This window comes from Colletotrichum navitas (assembly GCF_030913465.1).
Source record: "Colletotrichum navitas strain CBS 125086 chromosome Unknown LY79scaffold_59, whole genome shotgun sequence".
Classification (NCBI taxonomy): domain Eukaryota; kingdom Fungi; phylum Ascomycota; class Sordariomycetes; order Glomerellales; family Glomerellaceae; genus Colletotrichum; species Colletotrichum navitas.
In genome coordinates this window covers 28,107-43,047 of record NW_026850605.1, presented here as the reverse complement: position 1 = coordinate 43,047, position 14,941 = coordinate 28,107, and the positions used below count along the sequence as shown (strand labels likewise).

The 14,941-nt window shown below is 55.9% G+C and overlaps 4 protein-coding genes and 1 non-coding gene across 5 annotated transcripts; 2 read left to right on the top strand and 3 right to left on the bottom strand.

Moving 5' to 3' along the window:
* Positions 1-2,691: 2,691 nt before the first annotated feature.
* LY79DRAFT_521514 (HET-s/LopB domain-containing protein) lies at positions 2,692-6,501 on the top strand (the record flags this gene model as incomplete). The annotated part of the gene is made up of 1 exon (XM_060555358.1): positions 2,692-6,501. One exon carries the CDS (start codon positions 2,692-2,694, stop codon positions 6,499-6,501), a length of 3,810 nt encoding a protein of 1,269 aa, XP_060411086.1.
* Positions 6,502-6,724: 223 nt separating this feature from the next.
* Positions 6,725-7,057, bottom strand: LY79DRAFT_562575 (uncharacterized protein; the record flags this gene model as incomplete). The annotated part of the gene is made up of 1 exon (XM_060558487.1): positions 6,725-7,057. A coding segment is annotated over one exon (221 nt), but the record flags the coding sequence as incomplete, so codon positions are not given.
* A 1,518-nt stretch (positions 7,058-8,575) lies between these two features.
* LY79DRAFT_562566 (uncharacterized protein) lies at positions 8,576-10,267 on the bottom strand. The gene is made up of 4 exons (XM_060558486.1): positions 10,076-10,267; positions 9,917-9,956; positions 9,285-9,690; positions 8,576-9,149 (listed from the first exon to the last, which is right to left on the bottom strand). The coding sequence occupies exons 1-4, from the start codon at positions 10,146-10,148 to the stop codon at positions 9,003-9,005; spliced, it is 666 nt and encodes a 221-aa protein (XP_060411084.1). The 5' UTR covers positions 10,149-10,267; the 3' UTR covers positions 8,576-9,002.
* Positions 10,268-10,905: 638 nt separating this feature from the next.
* LY79DRAFT_t202 lies at positions 10,906-10,987 on the top strand. Its single transcript has one exon. It is a non-coding gene; the product is annotated as a tRNA-Thr (tRNA).
* On the bottom strand, positions 10,920-14,235 carry LY79DRAFT_562559 (XFP domain-containing protein). Its single transcript, XM_060558485.1, has 8 exons — positions 13,814-14,235; positions 13,665-13,739; positions 13,370-13,607; positions 13,165-13,317; positions 12,805-13,114; positions 11,992-12,756; positions 11,257-11,935; positions 10,920-11,200 (listed from the first exon to the last, which is right to left on the bottom strand). Exons 1-8 carry the CDS (start codon positions 13,974-13,976, stop codon positions 11,166-11,168), a joined length of 2,418 nt encoding a protein of 805 aa, XP_060411083.1. The 5' UTR covers positions 13,977-14,235; the 3' UTR covers positions 10,920-11,165.
* Between the last annotated feature and the right edge of the window lie 706 nt (positions 14,236-14,941).

Here is a 14,941-nt window from a genome sequence, read left to right as displayed (position 1 = left end):
GCGAGTCGCAGTAGACTAGGAGGCCGGCTTTAGTTACAGCATGTGACGGGGGTCCCGAGAAGCGTCCGGATTCGTCAGTTCGTGCAGTCGACGGTCTCGCGGGTGACGGCCGAGCAGGCAGCAGAATTAGTGGCATTTCGACATGTTTGATAGGCGGTCTGGTTGCGCCGGGCGTATCAGGAGTGGCAGAAAAAGAGGGAGCAGATGCTGTCGTGCTTGGATTAGGTTAGGTAGGCTGCAGCCAAGAATCTGTCAGGAGTCCTCCACGAAATGTGCGATTCACCCTTGGCTTTGCGATGTTGAAGACAACGGCAGGTGCCCCTAATACAGCAACGGGTAATAGTGGCGCAGGTCCTCAATGTATGGTTCTGTGGACTCGACCCGGTACATCGAGGTTGTCTCGGTATCGACCAACAGTCAGCTGCCGCCAGAGACAAGGGAGGGCCCAAAGAGGAAAGCCCGTATAATGTGCGGAGACTCCTCCTCCTCCTCCTTTTCCTCCGCCAGGTACCCTGGCGAAAGCCCGTATAGGTAGCTCCTGGGAAAAACGGACAATTAAAAGTAGCCGGTTGCTGTTGTGTGGATCTGTTGCGCGCTGTTGTGTCTCCATACACGTGAGTTTTAGCGTTTAGGCAGCCAGATAAACAGGGAGAGGTGCCAAGCTGCCGTGGAATAGCGAGTGGACTTCCACCGTGGGGCTCTTGGCTGACTGGACATTCGAGGGTCAGGTCTGTCCATGTTCTTTGGCCAACAGGCATTGTGATCTTGAGACGTGGGCGATATATGGGAGGGGGTTAGCCTGGACAAGGAGTCCATGAAGATCAGGAGGAGGAGGAGGAGGAGGAGGAGGATGTACTTTGGGACACGGAAGAAGGAGCCTTGGTGCTGAATCATTGCTGTGGCTGGCCGCAAAGAAGAGGCAGTCCGTGTCGGAGTGAAGTGAGGCACAGATAGTAACACGGACTAGCCGTTCGTGGCGGATAACGCAATGGTCGTGACGGGCAGGGATGGGATGGTGCGGACGGACCGCCGGAGGCGCGATACAGAGGCGGCAGGCCGGGGATACAACCAACATCGGGCGTATCCAATACGGGGTTGTGAGTAAGGTACCTAGGTAGGTAGTGTAGGCAGCGAGAAATGGGATTCCTGTCTTGGTTCAATGGGCTTTTGCGCCGGTAGGCATGCTGATCACTGTGGGTGCTGCAGACGTCTGTAGCAGAGATTAGGTAAGGAGTCGAACAGGTTATAGGTAAGGGATAATACGGCATGAGAAGACGAGCAACATGGCAGAGATGGATGGTGCCGTCTCGCGAGACATGAAGATGACCAATGCAGCAGCTATCTGGTACGTACTCGGCACGATACCTCCGTCTCCTCACCTGTTCTTTCCTTCTATGAGGTGATGTCCTGCTCTTTGAGAGGCAGTGGGGATGCGTGAAAAGGAAAGAGCATACTACCTAACCCTAACATACCGGTACCTACCTACCTGTAGGTAGGTAGGTAGGTATAATAGATGGTGTACGTACGTACTTGCCTGCTGTCAGTTTTCGGCAGGCCCCGATTGCCCGGGGATCCACTTTGCAGGCTCCAAGATTACTGAACCAATCATGTCAACTCCGCGCCGGTGACCCACTTTGGATAAGCGGGTCTAGCCGAGACAGGCATAGAAGAGGGATGGATGGGATCGCAGGCAGCAGCATTCCAGCCAGCAACAGCAGGAGCAGAAGCAGCAGCAGCACGCACACACCACACGCACAAGCCACAATCCGAGAACAAGTCTCACCCTTACGCTACCTACTGGCTTTCCTTTCCAACATGGCCCTTCCCTTTCTGCTTCTGTTCACCACCCTCGGCCAATATCGACATTGGTGCAGTTTTAGCATTGGCATGCATTAGATGCTGCCACAATCTACCCCGTCCCTATTCCTAGTCCATCCACCCATCCATCCATCCATCCATCCCGCTAATCATCATCACTCATCGTTCCAACCGTGCACAGACAATTCTCTCTCCGTCCGTCCATACCTGATCTGATGGATTCATTGTCTCCAGTATAGGGCAAAGACGGCCCCGTATACTGCAGGCACCCAAATAACTGCATCTTCCTCCGTCCAACTGCGTCTGGTAGCAGAAAACCTTGGGAAAACCCCCTCTCTTCCCCTCCCCTCAATTGTCCTTGATCACCACCACGAGATCAGTTCCATCCATTTATTTCCCTTCTCCCTTGCCGCCTGCGCAACCAGCGCAACCGTTGCCGCGTAATCTCTACGACATTTTGCATCCCGGGAAAGGCCTGTAAACTATCAGTCGCAGTCGCAGTCGCATTCACCCACAACCCAAAACACACACTCATACAGAGAGAGAGAGGGTGTGTGTGAGAGAGGGAGAGAGAGAGAGCCCCGCCCGCAACAGCCTGGCCGAGCTGCACTCCCGGTTCTCGACGCCGACGCCGACTCCGACTCCCGCCGGCCTGGGGTCATTCTCCGCTACTCGCACATAAACAAACACGCACACCCGACTATGTCATCGTGATATCAAGTCGCCCCGGCACACACTCCCAAAACCCTCTTGTCGGGCACCACCTGCTTGCTCTTTCGTTTCGTCTCCTCAACCGACCGACGTCTTACCTCGCCTCTCAGGTGAGGGGCGTCCCTCATTGTTTCTAATTCTATCCCCGTCTCAACACTCGACATGGAGGGCATCCGCGCCACCGGTGGCTTCATGCAACGCCGCCTGAGTCGTCTGTATAATGACACGAAAAAGTCTTCAGATTTCGTCCAGGAACCTGCCAAGGCCCCCGAAGACCCTGAAATCAAATCCCTCTTTAGGAAACTGCGCATCCAAAAGGACCGCGTCTCTGTCTGGGGCCTCGAATGGACCGACCCTAACCAGTCAGATGAGATTGACAGCTCATTATCAAAGGCCGGACTGAGCGAGGTCGTCCACAGCATCTTGTCCAGAGTTCGGGAAACACTGTCCGAGTTGGATGCCCTGTGGAAGAGCTACACAAAACCCCTCGGCACCGTCTCGGAAAAGTCGGCCGTAGACCGCAAGACCCCGTTCGTGACCTGGGACAAGGCCGTCTTTGCTGATGCCATCGCCGACCTCACTCAGTCGGTGGACACCCTCTACGACCTTTCCAGAACCCGCTCCTCGGGCCACATGTCGTCGCGCTCCAAACTCGAAAAGTCCATGGCCTCCGCCGAGGAGCTGAGGCCCTTCGAGTCCACCAGGATGCAGACCCCTCAGGAGATCGACCCCAAAACCTTGACCAACATCCGCTCCATGCAAGCAGAGCCCATGACCGAACCCAGACCCAGCCTGCCCCCGAGGGACATCGTCTTCATGAGCAAACAGGCCTGGTCGGATTTGTCCCAGCACATTGGCCGTCACCCCTTTGCGCCCCTGTTGCTCGAGTACGCCACCTTCGATTCCATCTACTCCGTCACCGGCATTATGCCCCCCATGTCACGCTTCGAGAAGCTGTCGGCCGGCTTGCAGCAAGATTCGCAAAGGGCCCCTGGTACCTGGATCGGCCTGCCGCGCCTGCTGGGCTACTTTGAAGATCTGGAGCACTCCCGCCTCGGGCTCGTCTACCACTTCCCTCCCAATTTCAATGCAGTCTCTTTCGAGAACTTCACCCAGAACCCTCTCTACAACGTCTGCACCCTCGCCGACCTCCTCTCGCGCCCGGATTTCGAGCCTACCTTGGAGGCCAAGTTCCGTTTGGCCTCCAACCTCGTCAACACCGTCTTCGACTTGCACGCCCGCGGCATCACCCACGGCTGCATCATCGACAGTAACGTGTCCTTCTGCAACCTGGCCACCCCGGACCTCACGACGGGCCCCGGCGAAGTCGACATCCGCCGGCCTCTCGTCTCCTCTTTCGACCTGTTCCCCGATGCGCCATCCGACGAGGAACCGGCTTCGCCGTCGCTCCCTCTGTTCCGCCATCCCCTGGACCCCCGCACGACGCCGGCATCCCCCATCAACGACAAGATGGATTCCCGAATCCTCGACCTGTACTCCCTCGCCATGGTTCTGCTGTCCATTGGCCTGTGGACCAAGCTCGAGAACCTGGTGACCGACCCGTCCCAACCTATTTCTGAGGCCGTCCTGAATCAGCTGGGTATCCGCTGCTCCTCCATGTACAAGAGAGCTGTTGAATCCTGCTGGAATGCCGTCGACATGCGGCTCCAAGGAGTTGCCGCCGACGAAGAGCTGCTCTCCGCCGTGCAAGTGACTGTGACGCGCTGCCTCGATTCGTGCGCTATTCTCGACAACATGAACTCGCTCGAAGATCGTCTCAACCTCGACCTTGGCAGGAAGACATCTTCTCCTATTGGTACCCCTACTAGGCAGAGCATTTCTGGGCCTTCGAAGGATACACAGGCAGCTCCTCGCCCATCCGTCGACACCCATCGCTCCTCGTCGTTCGATACCAAAACCCGCGTCTCGGACCCTGAGCCCGCCCGCCGCTCATATCCCTCAGCCGCAGAGGAAAAGCGGCAGCTTGCTAGGAAGGAGGCTGAAGGTGAGTCGATTTTGTGGCCTTGCTCTGCTCCGCACACTAACCGCGTCACAGCCGCCCCGGCAGAGCTGCCTGCTGAGACAAAGGCCGCCAAGCCGCCTTCCCCCAAAACCCGGCTTTATCCTCAGATTCCACTGCCTCCGGATGCTGTCGAGAGGTGGAACACGCTTGTGATGCCTCAGGTCAACCAGGCCTTGCGCCACTTCTATCGGAAGAACCGGGAAGAATCCGTCGAAGTGTCTCTCGAGTCCATCGGCAGTCACCCAACAAAGACGCAGCCTACCGTTTTGGTTGTGTGTACGTCTGTCAGCAAGGTTAAGGCCATCCTTACACGCAAGTTGGGCGAGCTATTTGACGGCGGTAAGTCTGGGTTTGGCTTGAAGGTGTGCAGGGGACAGGTCATGAGGTCACGGAAGCAGCCGGGCGACGTTAAGCGGAGCGCAGCACACGACGACGATGATGAGGGCGCCGTCAAAGCCGCCAACCCCGACTTTCAAGCGCGCCCCAACAACGGCGCCAGTATTGGAGCCTGGGTGGGGGACCGTCACCTGCCGCCCGTCAGCTTGGGCGGCCTTGTCATGGTGGATGGTAAGCCGTACGGGATGACGGTTCATCATATGTTGGATGACCCCGAGGAGATCTACAAGCACGCCAAGGCGCAGGACCCCACGAAGCGGAGCATGGCGAGGGACACTGACCGTGCGCGGCTTGATTGGTACGCAGATTCGTCTGCTGAAAGCAGCAGCGGAGACGACTGCGCTTGCGAGTTTTCCGAATCCGAGTCGGGGGCCTATTCGGACACGGAGGCCACCAGCGACGCCTCCGACGAGGAGAGTGGCGACGAGTCGGGGGGCGAATACGATGAGCCGGGCGACATCCCGGGGATCGAGCCGGACTGCGGTGAAGGCTACATCATCACGCAGCCGGCCATGGACGATGTCGACGAAGAGTTCTATCCTTCGGAGGAAACGGCGAATGAGGACCACCTGGACAGCTACACCGTCGGCGAGGTCTACGCGTCAAGCGGGATCAAGCGCAGGGAGCAGGACGGCCTCATCCACGAAATCGACTGGGCCTTGTTCGAATTCACCCCCGAGAGATTGCCCGAGGATAACACGATCCCTCGGATACAGGGCAAGCAGCTGTCGCCATCGTATGGCAGATTTCCGTCAAAGCACGGCAAGTTCATGCACCCCACGAACGTGGCGCCGACGTCGAAGCTGGCGGGTCTGGAGGTACAGTGTATGGCTCGTACGAGTGGCCTGCAGACTGGACTCATCCTTCCCGCCCTGACGAGCGTCAAAATCTTTGGGCGAGTGACACCGAGTCACACGTACCAAGTCAGCAGTGTCGCCGTCGAGACGCCTGCCGAGCTGGCCGGTGACGGCAAGAAGCAGCAGCCAATGGGCGTCCCCGGGGACAGCGGTGCTTGGGTCGTTGAACGCGCTCACGGCCGGGTCTGCGGACATGTTCTGGCGTGGAGTGGGCGGAAGCGCGTTGCCTATATTTGCCCGATGGACGTGATGCTCCTCGACATCAAGGAGACGCTCGAGGCCCGGGAAATTGGGTTGCCGGGTGGCGAGCCGGTCTTTGGCCCACGTGATCAGGAGGAAGAAGAGGAAGAAGAGGGCACTTACAGGGAGGACGAGCCCTTCTCGTCGCCTTTTTTGGATCCCAAGGATGACGATGATCTGGATGTGGTGTCAGAGGAGGGGGATGACGATGAACTGCCGGTGCTCGTCAGGTCGCGCGCGCCTCCACGTGGACACGGCAAGGACAAGCGAGAGGAAGAACAAGAACAGCAGCAGCAGCAGCAGCAGCAGCAACAACATAATGTTGACGAGGAAAAGAAGAACGAAGGGCAGACGACAAAGCTGGAAAAGTTTGTTTCGGGCGACAATGATTTACCGCGCAGGATGGAGTCTATGGGCATTGCAAGGAGTCGTATGGGTATTGGCATGTGCAGCTGACTGTCTGAGGGCCTCGGGGCGCGGTCCCGCGGTCCCGGAACAAATACCCCTCTTGGCTATCACTCATTTTCTTGTTTTTTTGAGTAGGTGATGCCGTTAACGAAGTGACGAGACATAAAGTAATCAAAACATATTTCAGCGGTATTCTTGCACTTTGGGTATCAAGTAAAAGACTTTTCCCCTCCTACACCTAACCCCTAGTGCCCCATGGGTCATTTCTGCCCTCAATGGCCTCTGCTGCAGCCTCCATGGCGCTGCTGAAGTACTCTTGCCTCCCAGGAGCTCAACTTCATGACCAGAGGAAAGGCCATGGGAAAGGGTATCTTTGTTGACCCCTATGAGGGCCAAGCGCTTGGGCGTGAGCGCTGGTCACAGCAGGATGCGGCGCGTAGTGATCCCCTGCCTATGGCAGGTCCCGGGGGTTTCTGGCAGTTGCACGCCAGCTCATTGTAAGGGGAGTTAGGTTGTGTCATTGTGCGCGCGTTTAGGATGTAGATGAGATGGAAGGAGGGAAGAAGAGACCAAGCCCAGCTTCCAACGGTATAAGAACGCATTGTAAGAGGAGTAGGTTGTGTGTGTGTGTGTGTGTGTGCGTCTTTGTATGTGTGTCGTGTTGTATTGATCTGTGATATGGATGGGATGGTATTACTAACTGCCCTATAGGTCATTCTTGGCCTCAATGGCCGCCGCTGCCGCCTCCATGACGTCGGCAAAGTATGTTGCCATCCCTAGATGCTACAAAACATTCTCTCCTCTAATAACAGCCTTCTTCTTCAAGATCTTGGCCTTTGCCTCCAGGTTAGTCTGGTCCTTGGCCAGAAGTTCAAGGGCAAAGATGGCCGCTTTCTCTCTTGTTGACTGAGAGAGGCTGAGGGATAAGGTTCCTCTGTTGACCTCGTGAAGGCTAAGCTCTTGAGCAAGAGCGCCAGTTACCTGGGGGGGGGGGGTCCCTACACGCTGTACGCGGCGTGTAGTAGTCATGTGGCTGAGGTAGCCCCCAGGGGGTTTCCACAGTCGTGCGTAAGCTTATTACAAGGGAGCAAAGTCAATAGAGTAGATTGTGTGTGTGTGTGTGTGTACTTGCTTCGAAGCCATCGCGACCTTGGTCGTCGGCAAAGTATCTGGAAACTCCATCGTGTCCCGGGAGCTCCTCCATCTTGTTGTTGCGTGCTTGAATCGCACGCTTCTCTTCCTTGATGCGGACCTTATACTTGCGAGCTCGGCCTTCTTCTCGGCAATCTGCCTCCCCACAGCTCGGCTGGCGTCTTTTGCCAGCAGCTCTAGGCCAAAGATGGCCACGTTCAACTTCATGGCCAGAGGAAGACCATGGGAAAGGGTATCTTTATTGACCCCTATGAGGCCAAGCGCTTGGGCGCGAGCGCCAGTCACAGCAGGATCTCTACACGCCGTACGCGGCGCGTAGTGATCCCCTGCCTGTGGCAGGTCCCAGGGGCAGGGGTTTCTGACAGCTGCACGCTAGCTCATTGTAAGGGGAGTAGGTTGTGTCATTGTGCGCGCGTTTTGCCGTTTTGTTCTCTCGCAGAGGATGTGGATGAGATGGAAGGAAGGAAGAAGAGACCAAGCCCAGCTTCAGCCGCCTTTTGTATGCCTGGCCACGGCCAGCAAGGTTGCTGGCGAGTGAAGCCATCTCCGGTGCTGTCTATGCCTCAAGGAGCAAGGCTTTTCGACGATCTCGTCGTGTTGGTGTGTTTTAGTATTGTGGCCTCTGATGGACTTTTTTTCTTCTTCAAGTTGTTTGAATCGGTTTGACTTGTTTTATTTTATATTTTTATTTTGTTGGTTTGCTTGCATTAGTTGGGCGGATGAGATTTCTGGCGATGGTTGCTCGGTCTGGTTGCTTCAGTTGTGTGTAGTTTGAATGATGGGCCCCGTCGCCATCACCATTATCATCAGCGGATGGGCTGGCATCGCTGTTGCTGTCGCGATGAACCCAGCAAGGCGGGCTCAGAGGTTGCTCATTGTAACTGGCCCGCCACAGGCTGGCGCATGTCTGCGTCTCGGTCACGAGGGTGACTGAGAGGAGCAGACGGTGCAGCCGGGGGGGGGGGGGGGGGGGGGGGTTAAGAAGGATGAAGTTGGTATGTTGAGGAGAGAAAAGATGAATTGACTTGGTGGGCTGGCAGATTATTTATAGGCCCTCGGTGGGTATGCCCGGAAAGCTTTCTGCGCAAGGTTCAGGACTATGTGGTTGAGGCTCTGCAGACATTCGTGTTCGGGCCATCCCCGATCACGCGGTCTCGATAGATCACGCTGGTTCCATGATTCCAAAGGACTATGTATGCGAACAGGATACCCTGCTGGGCTGCTAGCACAAGTGTGGGACATGATGTGTGTGCAGTGTCACCTGCATCTCTTCACCGATTGTGTTTCCCTTCCTTTTGGATTCTCTGCTAGCAAATAAGCTAACTTAGGCACAAAGAAAAAAAAAAGAAAAAGAAAAAAGACATGGAGGGAGCGAGAGAGCGAGCCACGCAGACCTTTTACATAAAGTCATCCTCCCAGTCGGCGGAGCGGTTCTGGTTGCTCGTCGCCTCCATGTTCTCCTCGGTGAAGATGTCATCGTAGGCATGGTCCTTCTGCCACTTCTTCTCCTTGCGCTCCTGGGCGATGCGGGCCTCTTCTCGTTTCTGTTGGTTGTTAGTGTGGGATCCATCAGCGACTTGTGTTGGGTCCATCCATGGGCGGTGGAAACGCAGCCAGACGAGGGGGAAGTACAAAGGAGAGAAAGGGGAGCAAAACGGAGGGAATAGGGAAAGACGTACCCTCTCGAGAGCGGAGGCCTGGTCCCTCTTCCTCAGCTCCCTGAGCCTGTCGTCCCTCTCCTGCTTGAGGTCGGGCTTCTTCTCGACTTTTGTCTTGTTGAGGCGGTTGACGATGGGGTTCTCGCGCTGGGGCACGAGGATCTTCTTGACTTTGCGGGGGTCCTTGAAGGAGACTTGGCCGACGGCCATGCTGCCGTCCTTCTTGAGGTTGGACCAGGGGGTGTAGATGACGGTGACGTTGTCCTTCTTATTGCCCTCGATGGAGTTGGCCTTGGTGAGCTGGGCGAGGTCGACAAGGAGCGGCTCGGGGATGGTATCCCACGTCATGGGGGAGGTGTTGGTAGGGTCCTTGGGGTCGGGAAGGCGGAGGTAGATATGTGCCGATGAGAGCTTGTCGGCGTGGAACTGGGGGGCGAGTTAGTGAGGGAGGATGAAGGTGACAGGTGTGAGTGAGTGTATGAGTGTAGGAGTGTATGATTGAACGAGTGAGTGAGTGAGTGGAAAAGTGAATGGCTGAGTGAATGAGTGAGTGAGTGAGTGAGTGATTGAGTGAGTGAGTGAGATGAAGCACATACCCTGATGAGAGTCAGTTATGGTTCGCGACGAGTGAAGAAGGGGAAGGGGTAACGAACCAGACATCCTCCTCCCAGCCGTACTTGATCAGCTCCTCATCTGTTGCCGCAGTCAGTCCATCCGTTTCTGCCGAACGATGCCCGCCTCCACGACGTGTGCCTCGCGGCGGCATGTCGCGCGCTCCCCCGCCGTCATCCACGGACAGAAACGCGACGTACTCTCAAACTTGTCCTTGCCGACGTAGATGAAGGCGGGCGGGTCCACCGCCTTGGAGGTGAAGTAGTAGACCATCGCGAGCGGAAGTAAACGGGGAGGAGGGGGGGGAGGGCTCGGTGCGCAGCGCCGTCCGTCACGTCTGTCGATCTCGTTTGGATGGCGTTCGTCGGGATCGGATCTGGCCTGACGAGGCGGTTTTGCGACGGGGAAAGGAGAAATTTCGAGGTGGGGGCGGGGATTGGTGGGGGGAGAAGTACAGAGTACATCTGGGTTAACACCTTTCCGGGGCAGGTTTGGTGAATGTGTGTGTGGAAATGGTGGTGGGCTCGATAGTGAGAAAGTAGCGGCCGCTGAGCACGGAACCGCGACCATGTGAATCTGGCAACAGGTATGTATGTGTGTACTTCCTACCTTCCCGCCCGTTGGGATGTCATAGATGCACCGGTCAACTAGACTACTTACCTTAGATAAGTAAAGATGAGAGGGCCGGTTAATGAGTATATGCTTCTGGAATTGATGGACTCTGTTGAGCTACCTATATTTCTCACATTGTATTTGCAACGGGACTCGACATGGAAGAAAGCCTGCAATTCGTTCGACTGCACTAATCCCACTGCAATTGCAGTTGTGCTGATCAAAATCCGAGCGGCGGCGGCGGCGACGTTACAGTATCTCTAAAAACAAGCACACCATCCATCCCCCAACTCTTCTTCACTAAGCTTTATCGCAGAAAAGAAAACTGTCACAATCCCACCTTGGCAAACCTCATCGTCGGCATTCCACGAATCCGCCCTCACACTTCATATTCCCTCTACTGCCGATCGAAAAGCAAGCCTTGTTGGCTAAGTGGTATAGCGTCTCACTAGTACTCTAGTGTCATGAGAAGATCGGCGGTTCGATTCCGCCACGAGGCACTACTTCCGACAGTCCAACTGTCCACGATTTCTTTTGCTTTTTTTTTGAGGGTCATACATTCATTCGACGTAACTTGCTCTCTCTCATTGATTTTGTAGCTTTAAGTTACATAGCATCATTCCAGTTGGGTACTTTATCTAATATCTATCTATCCCATCTCATCATATCACATAACGCTCAAAATTTGGCCGTGTCGTAAATGTCGTCAGAGTCTGCCATCTGTCAGTAGCCGTTCAATTTCAAGTGTGGATCCTCGATAATCGCATACCTTTGCCGTGTTCCATGATATGGTCCCGAATCTCCCGCACTTTGGCCTCGACCTCCTTGATCTTGTCGTCCAGCACGGCCTTGACCTTCTCGTTCACCTCGGCACCTCCCTTCAACGCCCGGATCGCAACGTCATATCGGCTAACGCCGTTGAGAAGCATCATGTCAAATGGCGTCGTCGTGCTTCCCTCCTCGCGATACCCGTCCACCGTGATCCTGTCCAGACTGGGTCGTCCGAACAGCAGACCCTGCAGCTCCGTCGGGTAGCCGTGGTAGTTGAAGTGGACGGCCCGGTCCTCGGTGAACATCTCCAAAAACGCCTTTCTCGACAGCGCGTGCGGGTGCTTGGCCTCCGCCTTGAGGACCATGAGGTCCGTCACGTTGACGACGCGTACCCTGAGCTCCGGCACCAGTGTGCGCAGCAGCTCCGCCGCCTTGACCACCTCGAACGTTACCTCCACGCCGATACCGGCAATCACTACGTCCGGGTCAGCGCCGCCGTCCGTGGATGCAAAGTTCCACGTGCTCGCGCCGCGCCGGCAGTGCTCTTCGGCTGCGTCGGCGTCGAGATAGTTCGACGTCGGCTGCTTGGACCCTATAACGAGGTTGACGTAGTTCTTGGACTTGAGACAATGGTGGACGGTGCTGAGGAAGCAGTTGGCGTCAGGCGGTAGGTAGACCTATGTGTGTGCGTGAGAGACTGATGCGCTAGGTTGGGGCCGGAAAGGGGGCTTACTCGTGCGGCTTCGGCCTTGAGATTGAGGACGGCTCCGATGAAGGACGGGTTCTGGTGCGAAAACCCATTGTGCTCCTGGCGAGTCCACGTGCTCGTCTCGATGTAGTTGATGGACGCCAGATCCCCGCGCCACTTGACCTGCTTGGCAATCTTGTTGAATTTGGCATACTGCACCATCATCGTGTGCACGATGCCCAAGAAAGACTCGTAACTGGGAAATAGGCCGACGCGGCCCGTAAGTGTGTATCCTTGCATGAAGCCCTGGCAACAGTGCTCCGACAGAATCTCGATAACTCTGCCGCCCTGGTTGCGCGAGTATTGGTCCCACTGGAAGTTGCGGCCGGTGTGGTCGAGCACGGCGTCGAGCTTGTTGCTCTCCAGCTCATCGGGTGAGAACATGCGGAAGCTGTGAGGGTTTTCCTGCATCACCTTGTCTAGGAGCTGGCCCGTCACTTTCATGCAGCTGTCCTGTTCACCCGCTTTGACCGCAAGCGGCTTCCAGTCGGGAAGTTTGAGGCCTACGTACGGGTCGTAAGTGGTCTTGAGCTGACCGAGCTTCTTGGCACTGTTCTTGGGGATCGCTCCAGTGACGCTCTCAGTCGGCTTGCCTTCCGGCAGAAGGTTCCCAATGTCGTATCTGGACAGCCAGTCTCGCAGATTTCCGAGCTGGCCTTCGTCAGAGCCGGCCTTGGCCAGGGGGACCTGATGGGACTTGTATGAGCCCTCGACAATGACCCCATCAACCTCTTTGGGCCCAGTCCATCCCTAGAAATGTCAGCACGGTGCTATAGGCTCTTTTTAGGACGGGATTACCTTGGGAGTGCGGAGAGCAATCATCGGCCATCGCGGTTTGGCAATGGCTTCTCCGGAGCGAGCTGCCTTTTGGATCTTCTTGACCTCGGCCACCGCCCACTCCAGGGCGCTGGAGAGGTCGGTGTCGATGTCTTGGAGGTCTTCTACAATGCAGACCTGGTACCCGTATCCGGAGAACAGTGCGACAATCTCCTTGTTGTCCATGCATCCAAAGATGGTGCGCTCGCTGATCTTGAAGCCGTTGATGTGGAGAATGGGGATTACAGCACCAGACTCCTTGGGGTCGAGATACTTGATGGCATGCCAGGCGCTGGGGCTCATCAGCATGGCTCGATACAGCATCAGAGAACTCGGACTTACCCGGCAGTAGGACCGCTTTCGGCCTCACCATCGCCGACAACGCAGGTCACGATGAGATCCGGGTTGTCCATGACCGCGCCGAACGATACTGACAAGGCATAGCCGAGCTCGCCACCTTCGTGGATGGCGCCAGGGGTCTCGGAGTTGATGTGGCTAAGCCGTGTCAGTGCGCGGGTATGCCTTGGCGAGATAACGGTCTCCTTACCTGGGGAAGCCCCCGGGGACGGAGAACCTAGTGATGAGATTATGCAGGCCTTGCTTGCTGACATCGTACTCGCCAGGGTAGAACCTCTCTAGGGAGCCCTCAAGCCAGAGGGCCGCCAGAGCTGCAGGAGCACCGTGGCCGGGGCCAATGACATAGATCATGTCCATGTCATGGTTGCGAATGAGTCGGTTGAGGTGGGACCACACCAGGATGAGACCGGGACACGTGCCCCAGTGGCCTGGAACGCTGTTAGGTGCCCATTCCAAGAAGCAAGCATCTCAAGGCGAGGGCTTACCAAGCAACCGAGGTTTGATATGCTCGAGCTTAAGTTCCGACTCCAGGAGGACATTGTCCCGCAGGAAGATCATCGCTGGGTGCTGTTAGCTGCGAACGAGTGGCAGATCTGACGGCAGGTAAAGCAGGGATAGGCTCGGCTCGGCTTACCAGCAGCAATATAGCAGGCGGCATTTTGGAAGTCGCGCAGAGACTTTGCATCCCTCTCGTCCAACGGCTTCTTCTCCGTCTTGATGGCAAGATGGAGAATGCTTTCGGGCAGGTGAGAGGGTATAGGCGGTGGGTTCGCCTGCCGAAGGACTTGTCCAGCCATGTTGGGAACTGGATGGATGTTGTGTGTTTGATATTGTATCGATTTGAAGCTGGCCGTTTGACCGTGTCTGAGCGTATACAGGACAAGACGTGTGTGCCTTGGTCTGTGGTTGTTGTTTTTTATTTTTATTTTTATTTCTAGTTGGATTCGGATGAAGCTTCGTTCGTAGTACAAGGGTACTTGGCAATGAGGCGGTAGGGTATATGGATTGGGAGATTGGGATGACAGGGTGCGACGCTGTTTGATCGGGGGCTCGGGGATATCTGTTGAGCGGAAGCTGCGGCGAACTGGTGGGCTGATGAAGGGCCGATAATGCAGACAGACAGAAGCTGCTTTGCTAACAGTAACAGGTAATCAGACCGGAGTCTGGACCGTTTGCTGCGAGGTTCAAGCGGGAAGTGGGTGACGGGTGACGGCGATTGATGCAGTCTATGACGTCGGTGCTCGGCCGAAAAGAGACAAAGGTAGGCACGCAAACACACACGCGCGCAAGTGGAAACAACGGCAGAGAGAGAGGGTGGATGCCCCAAGGTGTCAGTCAGTCGCGGCTTCAAGGTCAGGAAACTCTCGGATTTGTAGATGCTTGACTTGGGTTCGTTTTGTAGTAATAGTTATTGCACGTTGACGTCTAGTCCTGGGGTTTGTTTGTATGCAATGACGGGAATCATAAACGAACGGCCTGTCGAAAAAGGACTATACGTATAGAAAGCCGGGCTTGACAGGGACCAGTTCCAGCCGTTGAGCTTGTTTATCCCCATGGGTATTGCGTTTACTTTGGATCATGCCGATGTCACTCGAACTCTGTCTCGAGACAACAGCATCTTGGTGCACATCAAGCTGCAAGGACTACCCGGTGTACGGAGGAGGGAGGTACATGCTGCGACGGGACTTCCGGATCGAGGATGGGGGGCTCCAACGTTAGTAACAAGTTGCAACAAAAACAATTGGATGCCGAAAAGATGGGC

What these genes read in the sequence shown, in the direction of transcription:
- LY79DRAFT_562559 (XM_060558485.1), bottom strand. Translation starts at nt 13,976, where the DNA reads ATGGCTGGACAAGTCCTTCGGCAGGCGAACCCACCGCCTATACCCTCT. An exon ending in GTCCCCGGGGGCTTCCCCAG is followed by an intron (nt 13,318 to 13,369) that starts GTAAGGAGACCG and finishes GACACGGCTTAG; the next exon opens with CCACATCAACTCCGAGACCC. An exon ending in TTGCTCTCCGCACTCCCAAG is followed by an intron (nt 12,757 to 12,804) that starts GTAATCCCGTCC and finishes TGACATTTCTAG; the next exon opens with GGATGGACTGGGCCCAAAGA.
- LY79DRAFT_562566 (XM_060558486.1), bottom strand. Translation starts at nt 10,148, where the DNA reads ATGGTCTACTACTTCACCTCCAAGGCGGTGGACCCGCCCGCCTTCATC. An exon ending in CGGCAAGGACAAGTTTGAGA is followed by an intron (nt 9,957 to 10,075) that starts GTACGTCGCGTT and finishes CTGCGGCAACAG; the next exon opens with ATGAGGAGCTGATCAAGTAC. An exon ending in GGCTGGGAGGAGGATGTCTG is followed by an intron (nt 9,691 to 9,916) that starts GTTCGTTACCCC and finishes ACTCGCCCCCCA; the next exon opens with GTTCCACGCCGACAAGCTCT.